At 42.9% G+C, this 22,631-nt stretch overlaps 3 protein-coding genes across 5 annotated transcripts in view; 2 read left to right on the top strand and 1 right to left on the bottom strand.

Annotated features, from left to right (window-relative positions):
* The window catches only part of LOC136841658 (piggyBac transposable element-derived protein 4-like), a 459,099-nt gene that overhangs the window by 418,283 nt on the left and 18,185 nt on the right, over positions 1–22,631 (top strand). The gene's annotated exons all lie outside the window — the stretch shown is intronic.
* LOC136841655 (juvenile hormone esterase-like) overlaps positions 382–22,631 on the bottom strand; it is a 302,032-nt gene continuing 279,782 nt past the window's right edge. For all 3 annotated transcript variants that reach the window (XM_067108801.1, XM_067108803.1, XM_067108802.1), the window contains one exon: positions 382–2,041. In XM_067108801.1, the coding sequence (XP_066964902.1) occupies positions 1,091–2,041 (951 nt within the window). In that variant the 3' untranslated portion in view covers positions 382–1,090. The remainder of the gene's footprint in view (positions 2,042–22,631) is intronic.
* Positions 9,984–17,983, top strand: LOC136841660 (uncharacterized). Its single transcript, XM_067108818.1, has 2 exons — positions 9,984–11,410; positions 16,544–17,983. The coding sequence occupies exons 1-2, from the start codon at positions 10,640–10,642 to the stop codon at positions 16,886–16,888; spliced, it is 1,116 nt and encodes a 371-aa protein (XP_066964919.1). The 5' UTR covers positions 9,984–10,639; the 3' UTR covers positions 16,889–17,983.

The raw sequence follows: 22,631 nt of genomic DNA, 5'->3' as shown, positions 1-22,631 counted from the left end.
GTTTGATGGTTGTTGTTGATAAGCACAGTGAGTTTATAATTATGAAGTACTGACAAGGTTAGGTGAGAAAGGGTACATAGTTACCCTTAGCACTCCCAGATTATTTTTATTCAACATTATCCGAGTTTCGCCATTATACGATGGACCCTTGGCTCTAGTAATCCTGATAGTTGAAGAATTACTAATCTTTATTCAATAAATCTGTACTCCCAACAGTTATTGCACTTGAAGCAGAGTTCTTTCTCTTATATATCAAAGTTTTTACGAGCTCTGTAAGTTAAAGCTCTTTTAGCTGCTTATTCACAAATCTATACAGAATATACTGCAGCTACATTTCAGTGAAACTTCATGGCTATCAAAGGTAACCCTACCTTTCACTTCTTGATTTCTTGAGTTTATTTGAACCTATAATACAAGACAAAACATTTTACAGTTTTTTCCTTTACAATGATATTCAATTACCAAGAGGTAAACTTACAATGGATATGGATGTGAAAATCTGGAGAGAAAAAAAGGACTGTACTTAATTTTGATAAAATATGCTCCCCAAAACTGAAGTGCATTTTATATGCTGGAAAATACATTAATCCAGACTATTCATTGTATATCTAAAACCCACTTTTAATTTTGCTCTTTCTTGTACTGTACAATGTTCTTAACATTTGGATTCTAAAGCTTACTAGTCAAGATTGTAAATTACTCTGCAGCTGTAAAAAATACAAATGCATTAATTATAAGTACCACAAAATACACAAAGCTTCAATTGTCATCCTCAGAATCCAAGAGAAAAACACAAAAAATATGGCCATTTATGGTAAAGGAAAGTTGCACAAGTTACAAACATCTCTGAAAGTTACTATATTAAAAAAAGGACATCCTGTTTAAATTCATGATTTTCTATCAAGAAGTTATAATGGTAATCTATTACTCTGACATACTTAAGTCAAAATTTTTGTTCTTTGGTGGTTAAATAAAAGGTCACTCACACAGTTTATACTTAAAAGAAACATTCTGCAATCAATCACTGTATTTGGCATTTCTTCCACTCTACAACCAATGTATATTAAGCATTGTTATATTACATAACTGCTTAATTGCCCCCAGATGGGACTAGATATGGAATAGCTTTATTTGTTTCTCTATTTAAGAAGTTTTCTACTTTGCCATAGTTGATTTTCTTTTTATTTGAATAATGCCCATCAACTATTACTTCTGGTTTCTCTAGCACAATAGTTTCAGCTTGAGTTTCTTTCAAGGACACAATATCTTTGTGTAAAGAGACAGGATTCTTTTTTTCCATAAGGTAAAGTTCTTTAATTTGCGATAAATCCTCATTATTCACTTTCTGTTCTTTCAAGTAATCAGCAACATAATCTCCATAATCTCTAATTAATTCTTTTAAATTTTCCTTATCCACAATGTGTGTAACATCATCACCTCCAAATTCATTGTAACCCTTCAACACTATGCTAGCCTTCAACAACCCTGCTTGAATAAGGTTGTATACATTAACATCCTCTAGTGTATCTGTCTGCAAATTATCCTTAGTACACTGCTGAATCAAACGCACACTTTTTCCACAATTTCTTACTTCATCCAAATTATACTTAGAATTATCATACAAATTACATGTACTTATTGACTCTCCTCGCCAATGCCAAGTATTTCTCCCTAAAGAAAGTTTATTTTGCCTTTTGCTCTGCAATGCAAACTCAGGATGTGTGTCAATACTCCAAAGGCCAGCTGCAGCAATAAGATCTTCAACATTTGAATCAACTTTCCTGGCATTTTCCTCTTCAAAAACCCCTAATCTATCCGCTGAATCTACCTCCTGAGTTTTTGTCAAGAATTTATTAACTATGCTCTTCAGATCTTTTGTCCATTTCTCTTTTTCTAAAAGAATTGTTTTAAACACTGGTTCATGCAGATTGTCAAGGTCATTAGTTTTGTCTTCCCCTCCTAATTCCAGTGTCTTACCAATTTCATCTGGATTAAGATATCTGTTCATTTCAGTTGACAGAGAATGCCAAAACAACAGTGTCTGTAAAAAAGAAACAGTTTTAACACATTTAACTTAAAAATTATATATTCAAACACTATTTCACACCATACCGTATAATTTTCTTGGAACTGCATAATTTAATTTTTTTGTTTTCCAATACAAATCTATATACACAACCCCCACAACTGTGGTCATCACAGATCCTAGACATGTCATTCCCTGTATAGATGATGGTCTGGTAACATGGTTAATATGAAGCAGTTTAACCAAACACCTGAGCTAACTTAATTGAGAGGTGTGTGTTTCCTGGTAGCAGTTGTTGTCTTTTTGCATCTCTTAATTTTAGTTTGACAGATGGATTAGTTTCATTATGGTCATTAGTAATTTTTTGAGAAGGTATTCTTTCTAACAGGAATATAAAATTCAGGCCAAAGGCCAAGTTCTGGGACCTATGAGGTCATTCAGCATTAAAAATATCAGCATTAGAAATGTTGAAAAAATTGTTATGACAGGGTGGAAAGGAATGAAAGGGGTTGCAGGTTGGACCAAAGGGACACTGAAGAACCTTAAGTAATACCTACAGTGCATCATGTGAGGTAAAGTGATGGCACTACCTACCCACGGAGTATTCTAATGGTCGGTCTTTTTTTTTTTTTTTTTTATCATCTTGAGGTAACATTTGGTGGATTTTACCTGATCTTTTGTGGAGTTTAGGTCACTTTCAACTTCCCTTTGTGATAATACATCATTAACCCTTTAACGCCGAAGCCCTATTTACAAAAACGTCTCCCGTATGCGGCGGCGTTCGGTGAGTTAAGCGCCAAGCGGAAAAAAGTTTTTTCAAAAAATCACAGCACGCTTAGTTTTTAAGATTAAGAGTTCATTTTTGGCTCATTTTTTTTGTCATTGCCTGAAGTTTAGTATGCAACCATCAAAAATGAAAAAAAATCATTATCATATATAAATATTGGAATATATGACAGCGAAAAAAAAAACTTGTATATAATTGTATACAAATCGCGCTGTAAGCAAAACGGTTAAAGCTAATGACTTAATTTCTTTTTAGTTGTATTGTACACTAAATTGCGATGATTTTGGTATATAACAAATTTTAAAACGATCAAAGCAACACAGAAAATATTATCACAAAATGATACATGAATTCGTAACGAGCGGACGTAAAAAAATTTTTTTTTCAAAAATTCACCATAAATCGAAATATTGTGCTAGACTTCCTGTTTGTTGAAAAATGAAGCTAATTGATTGAATATTACTAGACTAAGTGTTGTTGCTTACAATTGCAGTTTCGACCATTTCGGTCGAGTTAAAGTTGACCGAAAGTCGAATTTTTTCTATTTATCGTGATTTATATGAAAATATTTCAAAACTGATAAAAGCTACAACCATGAGTTATTTTTTGTTGTATTGTAAATGAAATTGCGCACATTTTCATATATATAACTTTATGTATCGACTAATATAAAACTGTGCAAATATTACGACAACGAGACGAAAGAATTTCTGAGACGTTCGGCCGAGTTACCGCGCAGACGTAAGGAAAATGTTTTTTTTTTTAAATTCACCATAAATCGAAATATTGTGCTAGAGACTTCCAATTTATTGCAAAATGAAAGTAAACGATTGAATATTACTAGAATGTAAGAGTTTTAGCTTACAATTGCGTTTTTTTACCATTTCGGTCGAGTTAAAGTTGACTGAAGGTTGAAATTTTGGCAGTTATCATGATTTATGTGAAAATATTTCAAAACTGATAAAAGCTACAACCATGAACTAATTTCTGTTGTATTCTACATGAAATTGCACACATTTTCATATATAAAAGTTTATGTAACGACTAATGTAAAACGATGCAAACATTACGACAACATGAAAAAGAATTTCTGAGATGTTCGGCCGAGTTACACGCAGCGCAGACGTAAGGAAAAAATTTTTTTTTTTTTCAGAAATTCACCATAAATCGAAATATTGTGCTAGAGACTTCCAATTTGTTGCAAAATGAAGGTACATGATTGAATATTACTAGAATGTAAGAGTTTTAGCTTATAATTGCGTTTTTACCATTTCGGTCGAGTTAAAGTTGACCGAAGCTTGAAATTTTGGCAGTTATCGTGATTTATATGAAAATATTTCAAAACTGATAAAAGCTACAACCATGAGTTATTTTCTTTTGTATTGTACATGATATTGCGCACATTTTCACATATAAAACTTTTTGTAACGGCTAATATAGAACAGTGCAAAAATTACGACAAAATGACAAAAGAATCTCTGAAATTTTCGGCAGAGTTACACAAGGCGGGCGTAAGAAAAAGTTTTTTCAAAAATTCACCATAAATCGAAATATTGTGCTAGAGACTTCCAATTTGTTGCAAAATGAAGGTACATGATTGAATATTACTAGAATGTAAGAGTTTTAGCTTACAATTGCGTTTTTCGACCATTTTGGTCGAGTCAAAGTTGACCAAAGGTTGAAATTTTTTGTAGTCGGCGTTTGCTACGTCCACTCGGCATTCAACAGACAATTTTAGTCGACGTTTGCTACGTCCAACAGGCGTTTAAGGGTTAAGTTTGGGTCTTGAATGCTATACAGTACAGGCAGTCCCTGGTTATCGGCGGGGTTCCGTTCCCGACAGCATGATTATAACCAAAAATCGCTGCTAACCGAAAATCGGCGATAATAGCACTGATTCCTGGTTATCGGTGCCGATAATCGGTTATCGGTGCCGATAACCGGTGATCAACACCGCCGTAACTGGTGATCAGCACCGCCGTAACTGGTGATCAGCGCCGCCGATAACCGGCAATCAGCGCCGATAACCGAGAATCGGTGTCGAAAATCCGGTTATTGTCATTGCTATACAAGTGCCGTAAAACCGGATCGCCGATAACCAATGCTGCCGATAACCGGGGACTGCCTGTATTCTTTTTGGACTGGATTTTCTTTATCTAATCTTTATTCTGCTTTTTCCATCTTCTATATTGTTTGCTTGTTCTATTTACATTCAGTCCCAGTTTAGCTTCTTTCATGGAGAAATTAGTTCAGTCTTACAGTATTTATAGTAATGTATAATGTGCACACACTTTAGATCTTGCTTGGTGATTATGACCACAGTTCTTGCAAGTTGTTTCAACACAACTCCACTTTGTTTTGATGTCATTTGATGTAAAGTAGGCATATCTGCAGTTATGACAATTTTTTTTGTTGTACATCCATATTTACTTCAATTTTTGCAGTTGTAAGGGCTTAAAGGCAAGTGGTCTTACTTCTCTGTTTTGACCCTAAAGTTTAATCTTTACTGGAATATCCTATATTTCACATTTTATCTTTCTTAATTTCAGAGGTTTTAAAGAGGCTTGGAACGCACGATTTCACAGACTCACAATATATTTTTAAGAGTTTAAATATTTTTCAACTGGTTCATCTTCATCATTAGATCCGAATTCATTATACGTTTAAAAGGTGGAAGATACGAATCGAGCAGAGATGACTAAAACTCAATGTCAGCAATAAAAAGCTTATGGTAACTGGAAAGGAAGCAAAGGACAGAGTATATGAAAGTAAGCTGCCCTGTGGTTCTTGTAGGAAAGGTGTAGGGCAAGCTCTGACCGGTGCTGAATTTAACATCCAGTGTGCCACAGTGCAGTCACAAATACAACAGGCAAGGATCAGTGGCAGGAGTTGAGAACCCTGTTGTAACAGATGGGAAGGTTTTACATAAGGTAAAGGCATTTCTATTACCATGGACTGTAAAAAGCAGGAGCTGAAAGAACAGTAAGAATGAAATGGAGAGAGAGATAGCCAGACTACACCTAAATAGGAATATCCCATTAGCATCGAGTGCAAAGGCTTACAATGGATACGCAACCACTACTACTCTGTACAGCAGAAACATGGGCACTGATAAGGTAAATAAAGATTTTGAAAATGTGTGATCATAGAATGTTAAGATTCAAAGCTGAGGCATGATGGGAAGAGCTGTTATGAATGAGGAATTATGTGAGAATTAGCTGTGGTATCAAAAGGTTAGAAAAAAAAGATGGTTTCACCATGTGATGAGCTATGAAGAACAGCATCACATGAAATCAGTTATGGAAGTAGTGGGAAAAAGATCTCTGTAAACAACCAGAAGCCATGGAAAAGGGGATACATGAAAAGCTACTTTAAACCTGACAGGTATTCAGGCAGAATGAGCAGCGTACAGAAGGGGGAAGAACTCTTTCATATCTAACCCCATTAAGGGAACATTTGAAGTAATAAAATTTAAATAAATAAAACTTGTCTGTGATAACTGCAAGACTTAAAACTATATGAATATGAAGTTCATACTTTCACCTGTGTAAATATTGTAAGCCTATAATCACACTACCTACAAAGTGGGGTCACAGTACATTATATGTCCTTTAAATTAAGATTCCTAAATTCTCACAATATAAACAAGGTGTATCATTTATAAGTAAAAGTAGATATTCCCTTCAAATAATTACTACAAGGCAAGTCCCAGTTTCTAAATGGATGGTAAAAGTTAGAAAGCTCAAGTGTGGTATGGTGCCTTCTTTTACACTCAAAGTAATTCTTCAGCACATTCCATAATCTTCTCAACACTAGGACATAAAAGCCTTATTTGGCAACTTTCTCATCAGTGCACGAAGCCACCTTGCACAATATTATAATGGCTGATATACTGAGATTTCTCGGCTAATCTTTTTTCCTTTACTGCTTTACTATCATATACTGTAGCAATACAGTGCTACCTCGCTTGTTCACACTTTACTTTTCCGCGGATTTTTGCAAACATCTTTCACTTTTCTGCAGGAACTTTCACCAATTTGCAGATGTTTTCTATGAACTATCTCTAAAATTAACACTAATTTGCTTTTTTTCACAGAGCAACACCATTCACTAATTACTGTATTTTTTCATATTGCGTTCGTGACTAAATACTGATTTTTATGATAAAAATTATTTACAGTGTACCTATCCAACCAAAAGCATGAATCCCTAGCTGAACAAATCTGCAAGTTGATTCTGGCCAGCACCAAAATTATCAATTGATTGTTAGGCAGCATATTCAAACCTGAAAATCATAAATCATTCCCAAAATTAAGTAGACTACTTAACTGGGGCTTCTACATAAAATATTAAACACTGCTGGCAGGATGCAAGAAGTATTAAACAGTGCTGGCAGGATGTAAGAAGTTTTTTTTCAAATAACAGTATACCAGAAGCATTTGACAAGTATTTAGCCTTCTGCTTCTTCACATGTTTATGTATGCAGTTGGTCCCCTATACTCACATCCTATGGCACCCCATTAAATTTAACCCTTAGGGGATGGGCTAAATATATATTAAGCACACCTCCAGAGTGGGCAAACTTTAAGGTTGGCCAATTTAAGAAAAAACACATCAATCGAAATAGGAAGATATGCAAATGCATATGTTAAGAAAAAAATTAGAAAAATTTTTCTTTACAGTCCACAGGAAGTTGAAAGTGACTATTACAACCCTGTTTGGGGCCCCTCTTACAAAACACTCTTAAAAATATGCTAATTTTATTAAGTTAATGTTTTTTCTAATTATTTTATTTTGTAAAATTATAATTACAGCTCACACAATATCACAACAGATAAGAACTAAAACCAGCAACAAATTCTGATTTATAGTGATAAAATATTTATGAGATTCATTGAGATGGGGAGATGCAATACCTTTTTGAGGTACAGTAAACCCCGTGTTCGCAGTCTCACTATTTGCAGACTCACGTACTCGCGGATTTCCCTGTGGAATGTATATACCCATTATTTGCAGAAAATTCGGCCATTCGCGGTATTTTTCACTGAGAAATATTCACTAATTACTGTATTTTCATATTTTCATAACTAAATGCACTTTTTGTGATAAAACTTAAAATACTCAGTTATAAACATTTTTTTGATTTTTTTATGTTTAAACTATCAAAATAGGCAGTTCTACGTGTTTTTAGAGGGGTTTTAAGTATTCGCAGATTTTAGCTATTCAAGGCGAGGAGGGGCAGTACGCATCCCCACGAATATGGGAGGTTTACTGTACACATGTTTTTTTCTAATATTTCTTTGCACTTTACTTTGAAAACTACAATTATATCTGAACTACTATCATAAATAAGAACTAAAACCAACAGCAACCCCTGGTTGGTTAAGAGCAAATTAAAAAAAAAAAGACATCCTGGAGCTATGGAGAGGCAGTATATGCCCCCAAGAAATCTCAAGGTGGACTGATCTACCTCTCTCCCATAATGAGCTAAAACAGTTGCCATAAGTCATTTATGGCCCACTGAAGTGCTAAGAACATTTTTTCCCGCTAATTTCATCCAAACTGTATAGTGCACAATATTAATCCTCATAAGTTAGCATTCACTAAAAACCTGTTATAGTTCTCGTATGATCATGCCTGTCCAGTAAGGGTTAAGGGTAATGAATTGTAAGATGATATTTCTGTAAATTGTTTTTGGATGATATAGCATATTGTACAATATTTAAAATATATTCACTATATTTTCTTTTTCATTTTCCCGTTATTGAAGACTAAAATAAAATTAAAATAATCAGTGAATATTTTAAATATTGTACAATATGCTCTATCATCCAAAAACACTTTACAGTAATAGAGTACAATTATTATGCTCAGTCTGGGGCCCAACCTGGATTGAGCTTAATACTGTAGATACATTACAACATTATAAGTACATTGTGTACAGTATTATCATAAAAATCTGTACAGTACAGTATAGTATTTAGTCACAAACACAATATGATAAAACAGGTTCTGACTTAGGAAAAACCTGCTTTTGGTAGTCGCTGTTGAGACCTCAAAGAGTTACCGTCCATGGTCTACCAGAGCTCCATGGGTGACCAAACCAATTTAAAAGAATTCTCTTACAGCTGGTCTCACGGCCCGGTATTGTGTCGTAGTGATAGTTAATGTAACACTTGATAGAGTATATAATGGACTCAAAGATAAGGAGGGCACTTTCCCAAATCTTTACAGCGAGGCTGTATACCCAAGTTCTTCCACTGTCAAAACCTGCTTAGAAGAGGAAGTGATTAATGCGCAGGTGCAGCCTGCCGCAGTGTCAACAGACCGACCCGTCGTAGGGACCAAGAGGCATTACTTTCTGTTGGTCAATGCAGGTTGATCCCTTGCCCAAATCCCATGCCTTTTTGTCAGGGAAGTAGCAAGGTTTTGAGAACAACAGCGACTACAAAAAATAGGTTTTTTCCTACATCAAAACCTGTTTTTTGATAGCATAGTCGCTTGTTTTGTCCTCAAGGAGCTTTACAAAGAAATTGGCAGGTGATGAAAAAGGCTTAAGCTCTCAATTTTTAATCCCAACACCCAAAAGGAAAAACATTTCTGGTCTGAGGTCAAGCAACAAATTTCAAGCCCCATTATTACAAATACTCTTCAGGTTTTGGTACCAAAGAACAAGAAACTACACACGAACTTATGTTTCAGGATGTAGTTCTGCAGTGACTTACCTAAGCATGCTGGGTTTGGTTGCAGTACTGTTGTTCTTCTCCCAGCGATAGTTAGCATACTCACCGTCAAAAAGACCCTTGGTTTTCTGCTGTAGCACCTAGGGGTTAGGACTAATTGCCACCTACGGATACACAGTGTAGTCAAATTTGTTTGAGCTCATGGCAATAATGTTTTTTTTTTTTAAATAATGTTGCTGATGACCATCCTCTACATTTGGAGATTTCTTTGAAAGACATTTCTCATGAAGGCTAATTATAGAGGGATGAATAAGTTTGTTTGTATTTAGCATTTCCCAACGTTTTGAGAGAGAGAGAGAGAGAGAGAGAGAGAGAGAGAGAGAGAGAGAGAGAGAGAGAGAGAGAGAGAGAGAGAGAGAGAGTTTTCTGTTGGATGTCATTGTTGTCTGTGCATGTGTCTCTTTCTTTTGCTCGTTTTTTTGGTTGGAAGTCTGTTTTCCAGTTTTGTTTGTGTAATTTTGTCTACTGTGTTGGCGACCGTGGACACCCTCAACCATCTCCCAGCAACCGAGGATCATAGTGAGTATTGTATGTGGTTATATGTTCGGTGTATCTGTGTTGTGTATTGTTTTTTTGTGTTTTAAAATCCCGCCACATAATATTTGGCGCCCAACGTGGGGCTGTTGTATAATAGCCGTTAGGATTGTTTGTGGTGGGTAGAGTGAGAGTAAGAGGTCAGGATGAGTGAGATAGAGAAACTGAGAGAGGAACTCCAAGTGGCTAGGGAACTCCAGGGTAGGCTGGAGGAGGAGAATGGGAGGCTGAGGAGTGAGAATGAGGAGTTGAGGAGTCAGTTGGAGGAGATGGGGGGAATGCTAAGGAGTGCAAAAGAAGAAATGAAAGGGGAGATGAAAGAGTCAGAAGAGAGAATGGAAGAGAGGGTGGATAAAAAGTTGGAGGGAATGATGAAAGGTGTGGAAGAAATGGTGAAAGGTATGTTCAAGGGTGTTTTTGGAGAAGGGGCTGTTGGAGGCAGGTTCTCTGGAATGTGTGAAGGGGCAAGAGAGAAAGAAAAGGAGGAAGAAGTGAATGGAAGCGTGAGTGATGAAAGTGATATGGGAATAGGAAGTAAGAAACGAGGGAATGAGAGGCAGGGTAAGGAAAAGGGGAATGAAAAGCAAGGGAAGGAACAGAGGGAAAGTAAGGATAAGTCAGGGGAAGAAAAAGGGAAGAAGGGAAAGGGAAAGGAAACTGGTAAGAAGGGTAAGGAAGTGGGAAAGGCAGGAAAGAAGGGGAGAGGGTGAAGGCAGTAGTGATAGTGAGGTGGATGGAGGTGAGTGGATAAAAGTGGATAAAAAGAGGGGGAAGAAGAGTGTAATGAGTAAGATGGATGTAAGTGCGGAAGTGGACTCTTTGTATTCGGAAGAGGGTATGAAAGGACAGAGTGAAAGTAGCGAAAGTGAGAAAGAAGTGAGAAAGGCTATGTATGTGAGGGAGGTACCCCGGTGTGAAAAGTATAATGAGTATAGAAGTAGGGATGTGCATGATTTCTTTAGGGAGTATGAAAGGTTTTGTCAGGATAAGTATGGGGAAAGTAAGAGTGTGTGGGCACGAGAATTAGGAGAATATTTGACTGGGTTTTTGCTTGATATGTATAGGGTTATTATGAGTGTGGGGGATGTTGAGTATGACAAGGTGAAAGCTAGACTAGTTGAGCAAGCGAGGCGTATGAAAGCGAGTGTTAAGTATAAGAGAAAGAATGAATTTGATGAGGCAAGAATGAAAGCTGGGGAAACCTTGTCACTGTATGCTTGTAGGCTGGAGACGTTGGCAAGGAAGAAGTTTGGGGATGATGGGATAGATGAATGTACGGAGTTAGTACGGAAGTTGTTAGGGACAGTGCCAGATGGAGTTGTAGTCACCACATCGGCGCCAGCGTAGTGTTTCGGCGGCACCATTAATTAAGTCTCCGCTGAGCATGTTTTCTTTGGTGACTTCCCATTTTCTTCAAACTCAATTAGTCACGCCTAAAACGTGCCAGGTCACGCATTTTTAATCATTTTTACTTTATGCGTATTTATACAAATGTCACACATTGTGTATCACATGTTTCTTCATTCACAGGCATCAAGACTGTATCCATATTGTAGTTCTGTATGTTTTGTATTGTAATTTGTACTCGTTCACTGCATATTATTGTTTATTGTTTCGACCTCAGGTCACAGTCAATTCCATTGTCTCTCGCGGGCTGGCGTCAGTCGGCCACTATATAAACTGCCTGGATCTGTAATAAAGTAGCAGTAACTTTTACCTGCTCGTTTCTTTGACACCTTACAGTGGTGACCCCCGGAGTATCCCGGAGCCATTAGCGGACTGACACGGCGACTTAGTCTTGGCTCCAGGTTTTCTCCAAAACGCTCTTAGCGGCCTAAACATGGCGCTGTAACCAGCGTTTGAGCGTGCTGACTCTCGTCGGCGTACCCCACCAGCGTCACTAGCGGAACCACACGGCGCACGAAAGTGCGTACTGACGCGAGTACCCCACTCCAGTAAGGGGTCAAAGGAGCAAGCATAGACGCAGATATCCCCTCCTTCATGCAGTTAAACGCGGACCCCGCGGACTCGGAGGTTTACCTACCTCCCATCACACCCGCGCCCACCCCTGCATCGAGGCCCTCCCGCAACTCCACACCAGCGCCCCGAACACACGACAGCCGGGCAACACAATCGCGGGCCGCCCTCACCGTAAAACTGCCGCCATTTGTTACAGGGGAACCCATCGATGTGGCTGCGCAGGGTGGAGAGCCACTTCAGAATCGCGGACCTGATGGACGAAATCCTACAGGCCGACACAGTGCTCAACGCCCTTCTGGAGGACGTGTACAGAAAACTCATCTCGCGAGTACCGAAACACACACCCTCACATACAGCACCACAAAAAAGTTCCTCCTCGAAGCTTGCTCCCTGCCCATCGCCGAGCGGGCCACCCGTGCTATCGACCTTGCCATAAACCCACGCCACGACCTCAATTCAAGAGACGCTTGGAGCATGGTCGTAGATCTCCTGTCACTACCAGACTTGGGTGGCACAAAGAAGTGGCAGGAGATAAGCTTCAGTAACACGGGAAATCTACCTTCCGTCAACTCCTCCCGGAGGTACGCAACCAGATCGCTCACCCCTACACCATGCCTATCGAGGACCTCATAGAGACGGCGCAACATCTCACAGACTCCGTCAAGGCTTCACAGCGGCTAAAACCGGCCACACAGCCGGTCAGCTCCGTCCAGCCTGAAGAGGACGTGAGCAGCCCGTCAACGCCATCGCCAACAGACGTCCACGAACCACAGCAGATGGAGGTCCCGGGCTTCTGTCGCTACCACAAGTGGTTCGGAAAGGACGCCCAAAACTGCCTGCCGCCCTGCTCGTTCGCCCGTTCAAAAAATGGGGGTGGCGGCGGCCAGCAGGACAGGCCGTCATGGCAGCCGAAGAACCCAGGGCCTCAAAAACAGTAGGTTTTTACGTCCACGACACCGTCTCTGGCAGGATGATGCTGGTCGACACAGGGGCCTTTAAATCGGTCTTCCCAGCATCCAGAGAGGACCGCAACCAGACACCAGACCTGGCCGCTTTCCTGACGGCCGCCAATGGAACCCCCATCCTCTCCTACGGCACCAGGCTCCTGTCGATCTCCATCCTTGGCCACAGTTACTCCTGGGACTTCATCGTCGCGGACGTAGGAACCCCACTCCTGGGGGCCGATTTTCTGGCGCACTTCGGCCTGCTAGTCGACGTGAGGCGCAAGCACCCTCCCTCGATACCGACTCCCGCCGGTCTCTCCTGTTAACAGCGGGACCCAGACCCACCATCAGCGCCGTCGCCCCCACCAGTATGCACACCTACTGTCGGAGTTCCCTAAGGTATTTAAGCCCGAGCCACAAGTCCCGGGGCCCCAGCCAAGCACGGCATATACCACCATATAACGACTAAAGGGCCCCGACACATGCGAAGTTCCGAGGCTTCCCCCTCAGCGCCTTCAGGAGGCGAAAAAAGCATTCGCGGAGATGGAGCGGATGGGCATCTGCAGGAAAGCCTCCAGTCCATGGGCCTCCCCCCTCCACATGGTGCAGAAACCGGACGGCTCCTGGAGACCCTGCGGCGACTACAGGCGGCTCAACATTGCAACAGAGCCCGACCACTACCCTCTACCCAACATGCAGGACCTCACGGCCTCCTTTCACGGGGCCAAAATATTCACTAAATTGGACCTTCTTAAATCTTATTTCCAGGTACCTGTTGCGCCTTATTTCCAGGTACCTGTTGCGCCAGAGGACATACCAAAGACAGCCATCATCACGCCCTTCGGGTCCTATGTGTTCGCCTTCTCCACCTTCGGGCTGAGGAACGCCGGGGCCACCTTCCAGCGGCTCATGGACAGCATCCTGGGGGACCTAAAGTTCTGCGTCTGCTACGTCGACGACATTCTCATATTTTCCAGGTCTCACAGCGAACACCAGAGACACATCAGGGCAGTCCTCCAGCGCCTCCAAGAGAACGGCCTCGTCGTCCGTTTTGACAAGTGTACCTTCGGCGTCCAGAAAGCAGAATTCCTGGGTCACGAGGTGTCTCCGACAGGCGTCCGCCCTCTTACATCGAAAGTAGCAGCCGTAGCCAGGTTCCCGACACCCACCTCCATCAAGGCCGTCCAGGAGTTCCTTGGGATGGTAAACTTTACAGGCGGTTCATCCCGGGATCGCGCACACCACGGCCCCCTGACGGAAGTCCTAAAAGGCCAACTGAAGTCCCTGTCTTGAGGGACCCAGCCAGCAGCAGGCCTTTTCCCTGACGAAGCCGCCCTCGCCAAGGCAACCGCCTTGGCACACCAGGATCCCAAGGCCCCCCTCCAGCTGACGACAGACGCCAGTAACGTCGCCTGCGGTGCTGTTCTGGAGCAAATCATCAACGGCGCCCCCCAGCCCATCGCCTTCTTCAGCAAGAAGTTCAATCCCGCAGAGACCCACTACAGCACCTTCGACAGGGAACTCTGCGCGATATACCGCGCAGTTCGGCACTTCAAGTTCCTCCTGGAGGACGCCCTTCACAATCTTCACAGACCATCAGCCACTGGTTCACGCCTTCACGAAGCAGGGGGACGATGGTCTTCCAGACAGCAGCGCCACCTCTCAGCCATAGCCGAATTTACCTGTTCCGTCAGGTACCTCCCGGCAAGAAAAATCCCGTAGCAGACGCCCTCTCCAGAGTCGAGTTCAACGCAGTGCAGCTTGGTGTAGATTACCAGGACCTTGCCAGAGAACAGGCCGCTGACCCAGAAACCCCAGCATACCGCACCGCCATCACATCCCTCAAGTGGCGGGACATGACCCTCGCCCCGAAGGCCCCAGCCTGCTCTGCGACATCAGCACAGGTCAGCCCCGCCCTTTGGTTCCAGCCTCACGCCGCCGCCAGGTATTCGCCATAATTCACGGCCTCTCACACCCTCCGGCAGGACCACGGCCAAACTGCTTTCAAAAAGTTCGTCTGGCACGGGTGCAAAAGGACGCCACGGCCTGGGCAAAACAGTGCCTGCAGTGCCAGACCAGTAAGGTGGGTCGTCACACGCAGTCGGGGGTAGGCGAGTTCCCACAGCCAGGGCGCCGCCGGCCACATCCACATCGACGTCGTCGGGCCCCTTCCCCATCAGGCGGATCCAGATACCTCCTGACGGTGGTAGACCGTTCGACGAGGTGGCCCGGCCACACCCATGCAAGAAGCCACCGCCAGCGCGTGCGCCGAGGCCCTGCTCTCCAGTTGGGTTAGCTTCGGCGCCCCGACCACATCACAACCGACAGGGGCCCCGCCTTCCTCTCCGAGTTGTGGTCTGCCCTGGCTCAACTGCTGGGAACCACACACCACACCACCACAGCGTACAACCCAGCAGCCAACGGCCTGGTCGAACGGTTCCACAGGTCCCTAAAGTCATCCCTCATGGCCCGCTGCACCGCCGAGGACTGGAAACATCAGCTGCCGTGGGTCCTCCTCAGGTTGAGAACCACCCCCAGAGCCGACGGCACCCCATCTGCAGCTGAACAAACCTATGGGGAACCCCTCGTGGTGCCGGGAGAGCTCGTGACGGATGGACGCCACTCCCCATCACTGCAGAGGCTCCGCGACGTGGCCGGCAAGTTCGCCCCTTGCAGGCGCTCATACATCGACAAAGCAACCACCTTCATGCCGCCACAGCTGTCATCCGCCACCCACGTCTTCGTCAGAGTCAACGCCGTCCGTCCACCACTAACCAAGCCCTACAGGGGACCCTTCCGCGTGCTGGAACGAAACAGCAAGGCGTTCCAGCTGGCACTCCCTGGCAAGGACGACTGGGTTTCAATAGACCGGTAAAGCCCGCCTTTCTGTCGGAGAGTCCCGACAGCGACGCAGCACCCCTTCCGCCCAACCGCACTCCAGCATGCCCTCACCCCCCTGCAGGCGCGGCCGCCCAGGAAGGGACCGCCAACCAGCAGCCTCACAGGCGGGGAGACCCTCCGTTATCTTCAAGGAGCCGTGGCACCTTCAGCGTCCCAGCAGATACAGGGATTAGTCAGACGCGTCCCTTGTCTTGGGAGTATTTGTAAAGTCACCACATCGGGCGCCAGCGTAGTGTTTCGCGGCGCCATTAATTAAGTCTCCGCTGAGCATGTTTTCTTTGGTGACTTCCCATTTTCTTCAAACTCAATTAGTCACGCCTAAAACGTGCCAGGTCACGCATTTTTAATCATTTTTACTTTATGCGTATTTATACAAATGTCACACATTGTGTATCACATGTTTCTTCATTCACAGGCATCAAGACTGTATCCATATTGTAGTTCTGTATGTTTTGTATTGTAATTTGTACTCGTTCACTACATATTATTGTTTATTGTTTCGACCTCAGGTCACAGTCAATTCCATTGTCTCTCGCGGGCCGGCGTCAGTCGGCCGCTATATAAACTGCCTGGATCTGTAATAAAGTAGCAGTAACTTTTACCTGGTCGTTTCTTTGACACCTTACAGAGAGAATTTGTGAACTTGAAGAGGAAGGAGAAGAAAAGATGGACAAATGAAAGGTTGACTTTGGGAGAAATTTTGGAAATTGTAGAAGATTATGAGCTTGACAGGGTTATAAGAGAGAGCAGAAGTGTAAGTGTAAGGGCTGGGGTAGATGAGAGAGTACCAGAGTTCGGAAGCTTTAGGGATGCAGTGTTGAGGGGCCCAATGAGAATGGCCGATAGTGTAATAGATAGGAGTGTAAGAGCAGGTAATGTGGAGGTGCCAGTGAGGATGAATGGTGGGTTTGTAAGGGGAACAACGGGTTGGACGGGGTTAGGGATAGTAGTGTACAAAGGGGAAGGTCGATGAGTGGAAGTCGAGCGAAGTGTTTTAGATGTGGAAAGGAAGGACATACAATGAATGAGTGTAGGTGGGCTTTAGGAGCGTGTTTCGGGTGTGGGCAATCGGGACATTTGGTAAGGGAGTGTACGAAAGATAAGGGGGTTAAATGCTACAGGTGCGGACAGGTGGGTCATATTGCTAATGGTTGTAGGGGTACCCGAGTGAATGTAATATGTGGCAACTGTGGTAAGAATGGGCATTTTGCGAGAATGTGTTCAGAACCGAGAGCGAAATGTGTCGAATGTGGAATGGAAGGTCATGTATCAAGTGTATGTAGACGAAAGAGGGTGACTGTGACAGCGAATTCGGGAAACTGAGTGTGAAGGGGGTTCAAATGGGTGGATCCTCCAGGATGCAAGCGGTGCGTGTGATGCATGTACGTGAGGGGTTGTTGCATGAGGGAGGTTTTGCTGGAAAGACTGACGAGTGCATGAGTGTGCAAGTGTGTTGTAAGGGAGTAAGATTGATTGCCTTAGTAGATACTGGGTGTAGTATGAATGTCATATTTAAGAATGGATGTGAGAAATTGAGGAATACGTGTGAGATTAGGAATTATCAGGGGGAAGTAAGAGGGATTGGAAATTTAGGGGTAGCAGTGGTTGGAATTGTGTGTGAACGGTTAGAAATTGGGGGTGTAGTGATGGATGAAAGTGATTTTTGTGTGATTGAGAGTACGAATGATAAATATGATATTTTGTTGGGATGTGAGTTTTTGAAAAAATGCGGGATGGTGGTCCGTCCTAGTATGAATGCAATTGAATTACGTATGAAAGGGGATGTGCTTGGGGATTTGTATTTGGGGAAGGATGGTAGGGTTGAGCAAAAATTGTGGAAGTGTGTGCCTGTAATTGCGACAGAGAGGGTAAAAGTGCCACATGAGATTGGAGAAGTTGTGAGTGTGAAAGTGGCATGGCCGGATAGCCTCAGGATAGCCAACAATGATAGGTGTGAGTATGTGGTTGAGGGAATAGACAAATAAATTAGTCAGGGCAAATGTGTGTGTATATGATGGGGTTTTGAACATGGGAGATCCGAGGGTATATATAACGTCATTGCCGAGTGTCAGGAAGAAGCTAGTCTGAGGAATATGTGAGGGAGATTGCGTGGGAATATTACGTACGTTGGTGAATGTGGATGATGAGAGGTACGTGAAGGTACGGCAGGTGATGACAGGTGATTTGAAAGGAGCTAATGATTGGACGTATGAGGAGTTGAAAGAAAGAGTAAAGGTAGATGAAAATGTAAGTGATAACGTAAGAGAACGATTGAGGAGAATGTTGTGGGATAGGCAGGGGGCGTTGAGTCGTGGTGACGAGGATTTTGGGGGATCGAAGCTTCTGGAATTTAAAATAGTTCTGGAAGACGACACCCCCATATATCAGCGTCCCCGACATTTTTCTCCGTCTATCAATCATGAGATAGAGGAGCAGTGTGAGGAGCTTGAGAGGGTGGGAGTGATTGAAAGGAGTACGAGCGCCTGGAATAGCCCCATTGTACCGGTATGTAAGCCAGATGGAAGTTTGCGAATGTGTGTGGATTATTGGAAGGTGAATGAAGTAACTGTGAAAGAGCGATTCCCGATGAATGTGGTGTCTGATTGTGTGTACAAGATGAATGGAATGAAAGTGTTTACAAAATTAGATCTGGTAAGGGGCTATTACCAGATGCCTCTGGAGGAAGGGAGCAGGCATATTACGGCCTTTTCTAGTAGTTCCTGCCACTACCAGTTCCGGAGATTAAGTTTCGGACTGGCTAATGCGCCTGCTGCCTTCCAAAGGGCAATGAATGTGGTTCTGGCTGGGTTTGATTGCAAGAAGGTAACTGTTTTTATAGATGATATTTTGATTGCGAGTGAGACTGTAGAAGAGAATATGGAACTGCTTGAACGAGTGTTAGAAAGGTTGGAAGAAGTAGGAATAAAAGTAAAACTTGGAAAGTGTGCTTGGTTGGCTGGGAGGTGGAATTCCTAGGGCATATGGTGAGTGGAAGAGGTGTAAGGAAGAGTGATAAGTTCGTGAATAAGGTAAGGAATTTCCACGTCCCGGACCGTGCGTGAGTTGAAAGGATTTTTGGGTTTAATTGAGTTTGGAAGGAAGTTTATAAAAGATTGTTCAGGATCAGGAAACCACTTACTGAATGGACGGGGAAGAGAAATTGTGTAAGATTGAAATGGGATGAGCGAATGATCGAAGCGTTCGAGAGATTGAAAGAGGAGGCTGCAAGAGACGTGACGTTGGCTTTCCCGGACTATAGTGAGAATGCGAATAAACTAGAACTGTATACGGATGCAAGTAAATATAGTATGGGAGGATGCTTGGTACAAATGCAGAAGGCGAATGGGGGAGAACAATTGAGAGTAATTGTGTATGTGAGCAAGGCGTTTGGAAAGGCAGAGTTGAAATATTCGGTGATTGAAAAGGAATTGGCTGCTATAAGGTTTTGTGTGAAAGCGTTGAAAGTATTTTTGTATGGGGTAGATTTTGTGATACGGACGGACCATCGACCGCTAGTATATATGGTTAAAAAGGAGTGTGTGAATGCTAGAATTGCGAGAACGATAGAGGATTTGAATGAGTTTAGTTTTAAGGTAGAGTATGTACAAGGTAGACAGAATATTGTTGCAGATGCTATGTCGCGTATGTGGACTGAACGAGATGATAGGGTTAGGAGCGACTGGGACCCGGACCAAGTACCTGTAGGATTTGTGGTAAAGCAACAGTATGTAGGGGAGAATCGAGTGTGGGAATGTCTGTTTGGGGGGTTGAGTAATTTGGAAACAAATGGGTTGATTGACGGAGTACCTGCAAGCATGAACGAGTTACGTGAAAAGGTGATGAATGAGATGCCGGAAGGAGGAGTGCGTGAGGAAGGAAGGGAATTAGATGAGGAGGAAAAGTTAGTTAAAGTGTTGTTGGTAGTGGCTGAAATGTTTAAAATTACAGTACGATTGTTCTTTGGATGGAATAGGCCGGTGGAGTATAAAGGAAGGGTGAATGAAAATGGTACGAATGTGATTTTAAATGTTCACTGTGGAAAGGATAATTGTAGCTGGCTGGTTAAGAAAGGTGATTGTGGGGAAAATGAGGGAATAAGGGGTAGGGTTGAGGATATCGTTGAAGATGAATGCGATGAGGATGGTTGTGAGGAAGCTAAGCAGGTGAATGTAGCCGTGAGAGCGTGTATGCATGAAGCGAAAGGTAAATTAGTAACGAATGTAGTGGTGAATCAGAATGAATATTGTAGTTTGGTAGACACGGGAGCACAAGTGTCGTTAGTGAGTAGTACAGTAGTTAGTGAATTGGAAAGGTGCGATTGGGATATAAAAAGAAAATCAACGAGTGTAAAGATACATGGTTTGGGACAAGGGAGTGTGTTAGTATGGGAGGAGGTACAATTAAAAATTCAGTTAGGGGATTTGAAATAATACATAATTTTGTAGTCATGGATGAGAATGATATGCCAACATGTTTTTTTATTAGGAATTGATTTTATGAGAATGCATGATATAAGTGTGGATGTCAGGAGGGAATTTTAGGAAAGGGCGGCAGGGAAATAACGAAGGTTAAAGGAGGGGATGTGTCTAAAACTAGTTTTGTAGGTATGGTAGATATTGCAAGGAGTGAAAATGATTTGTTGAGTGAAGAGGAAATTAAGCAGATGCAAAATCAGTGCATGAAAATAAATATGTTAAGAGAGTGTGTGTTAGGGGTGTAAGAGTAGGAAGTAGGCTGTCTGAGTTAGAAGTGTATAAGCGAAGTGCTAAGAGATTTGTTGTATGTAAAGGTATAGTTTATTTTTTGCATCAGGAAGGAATATGGGATGGGGAACTGTATGTGCCAGTAATTTCAGAAGACGCAGCCGTGGGTATGTGTTTATTGGTGCATGATAGGTTTGGGCATCTGGGGAAAAATAAATTATGGGAATGTATGAGAGAGAGATTGTATGTGCCTGGATTGAGTAAAATTTGTGCAGATGTAGCGATTACGTGTGCGGACTGTCAGAAGGGTAAGTATCAAAGTGTGCATGCGAATCCACCTGTGTTGCGATTGCAGATGAAAGAGTTATTTGAGATGGTTGTGATTGATTGTGTGTCGTTGCCTGTGACTGCTAGAGGACATGTGGGAATGGTTGTAATGGTAGATCATTTGAGTAAGTTTGCATATGCGGTGGCGATTCGGAACAAAAAGAGTGAGACTGTAGCGAGAATGGTGGGTCAAGTGATGTTGCCAATGTGTGTGTGCAAGCCGACGCGAATGTTGAGTGACAATGGGCCTGAATTTGTTGGATGGGAGTTTGAGCAAATGTTGCGTGATTGGGGCATAGAGCATGTGCACTCTACGCCGTATATGCCCAGTGCGAATGGACTGGCGGAACGAACGGTGAGAACGTTGACAGAGATCTTACGTATGATGAGTGTGATAATGATTGGGATGTAAATGTTGGGCGAGCGTTGTGGGTATACAACGCCACCGTGCATAAGGGTATTGGTATGTCTCCGTGTAAATATGTATTAAATTTTGAAAAGATAGTGAGACCGAGATTGGGTATATCTGAGAATGATAGGGAGGTATGGAAGAAGGCGCATGAGAGGTTTGAAAGTTACAAGGTGGGCGAGAAAGTGTTGAAAGAAGTAATCGAGAAAGGGCGGTTGAATGTAAATAAAGTGTGTGAAAAATTTGAGGGTCCGTATGAAGTGTGGGAAGTTGGTCCCAGTGGGCTTAGTTATGTTGTAGGGGAAGTATGTGTAGATGGTAGTGTGAGAGAAATACGAGCGCATCATAACCAATTGCGTAGATGGAAGGATGCACCGGAATATGTGAGAGAGAATGGGGTGTATAAATGGTTGAAATCGAATGTGGGTGAACCAAGTATGCATGAGAGCTTGTGTATGGAGGATCAGCAATTTGTTTTGAGAGTATGGTAGGAAACGTAAGAAAGGGAAGAACGTAAGTGAACGGAGTGGTCGTAAGTTGTGTGATAGGGGTGTGAGTGCCAAAGTGGAAATGAGTGATAAAGCGTGTAATACGGATGAATGGGATGGTATGGATAGAACGTATAGCATATGCGGGTTTGATATAACTGAGTTGACTGAACGTGTAGGGGTTAGTGAACGGTTGGAGGTGAGCGAAAGTGTAAGAGTAAGAGAGCGTAGCAGTAATATACGAGTGATTGAAAGCATGAATGAATCGTTGCAAGAATTGGAAAGGTCAATGAGTGAATGGGATGATTAGCTGAAGAATTGGGGGAGGTATTTGGGAACGAGTTAGAGGGTATAGATGAGATGGTGGATGAAATTGAGTGTGGTAATAGTGAAGAAGATAGCGTGAATCTGAGAGAGAATGGAGGAGAAGATGTGAGTTTGAATGTTGCTAAAAGAGAGAATGATTCTGAGAGAATGATTGCGTGCCCGCGAACGCGATCTAGAGGACCTGCTAGTGAGCATCCGTGGGTGTTGCGTAAGGCGATTTGAAAGGTGTGTGAAAGGTGTTGGTTGGGAAATGCTAAAAGGGGGGAGAATTATAGAGGGATGAATAAGTTTGTTTTTGAGAGAGAGAGAGAGAGAGAGAGAGAGAGAGAGAGAGAGAGAGAGAGAGAGAGAGAGAGAGAGAGAGAGAGAGAGAGAGAGAGAGAGAGAGAGAGAGAGAGAGTGTGTGTGTGTGTAATTGTCGTAAGTGAGTGCTTCGGTTGTTGGAAGAGGGATGAGGTTGTT

This window comes from Macrobrachium rosenbergii, chromosome 9 (assembly GCF_040412425.1).
Source record: "Macrobrachium rosenbergii isolate ZJJX-2024 chromosome 9, ASM4041242v1, whole genome shotgun sequence".
Classification (NCBI taxonomy): Eukaryota; Metazoa; Arthropoda; class Malacostraca; order Decapoda; family Palaemonidae; genus Macrobrachium; species Macrobrachium rosenbergii.
The sequence above is the reverse complement of the archived record's forward strand: the minus strand, read 5'-3'. Positions and strand labels throughout refer to the sequence as shown.

Excerpts from the sequence above, each read along its gene's own strand:
- LOC136841660 (XM_067108818.1), top strand. The coding sequence starts at position 10,640 with ATGAGAGGCAGGGTAAGGAAAAGGGGAATGAAAAGCAAGGGAAGGAAC. Across the intron at positions 11,411-16,543 it reads GGACAGTGCCAGATGGAGTT|AGAGAATTTGTGAACTTGAA; the intron begins GTAGTCACCACA and ends GACACCTTACAG.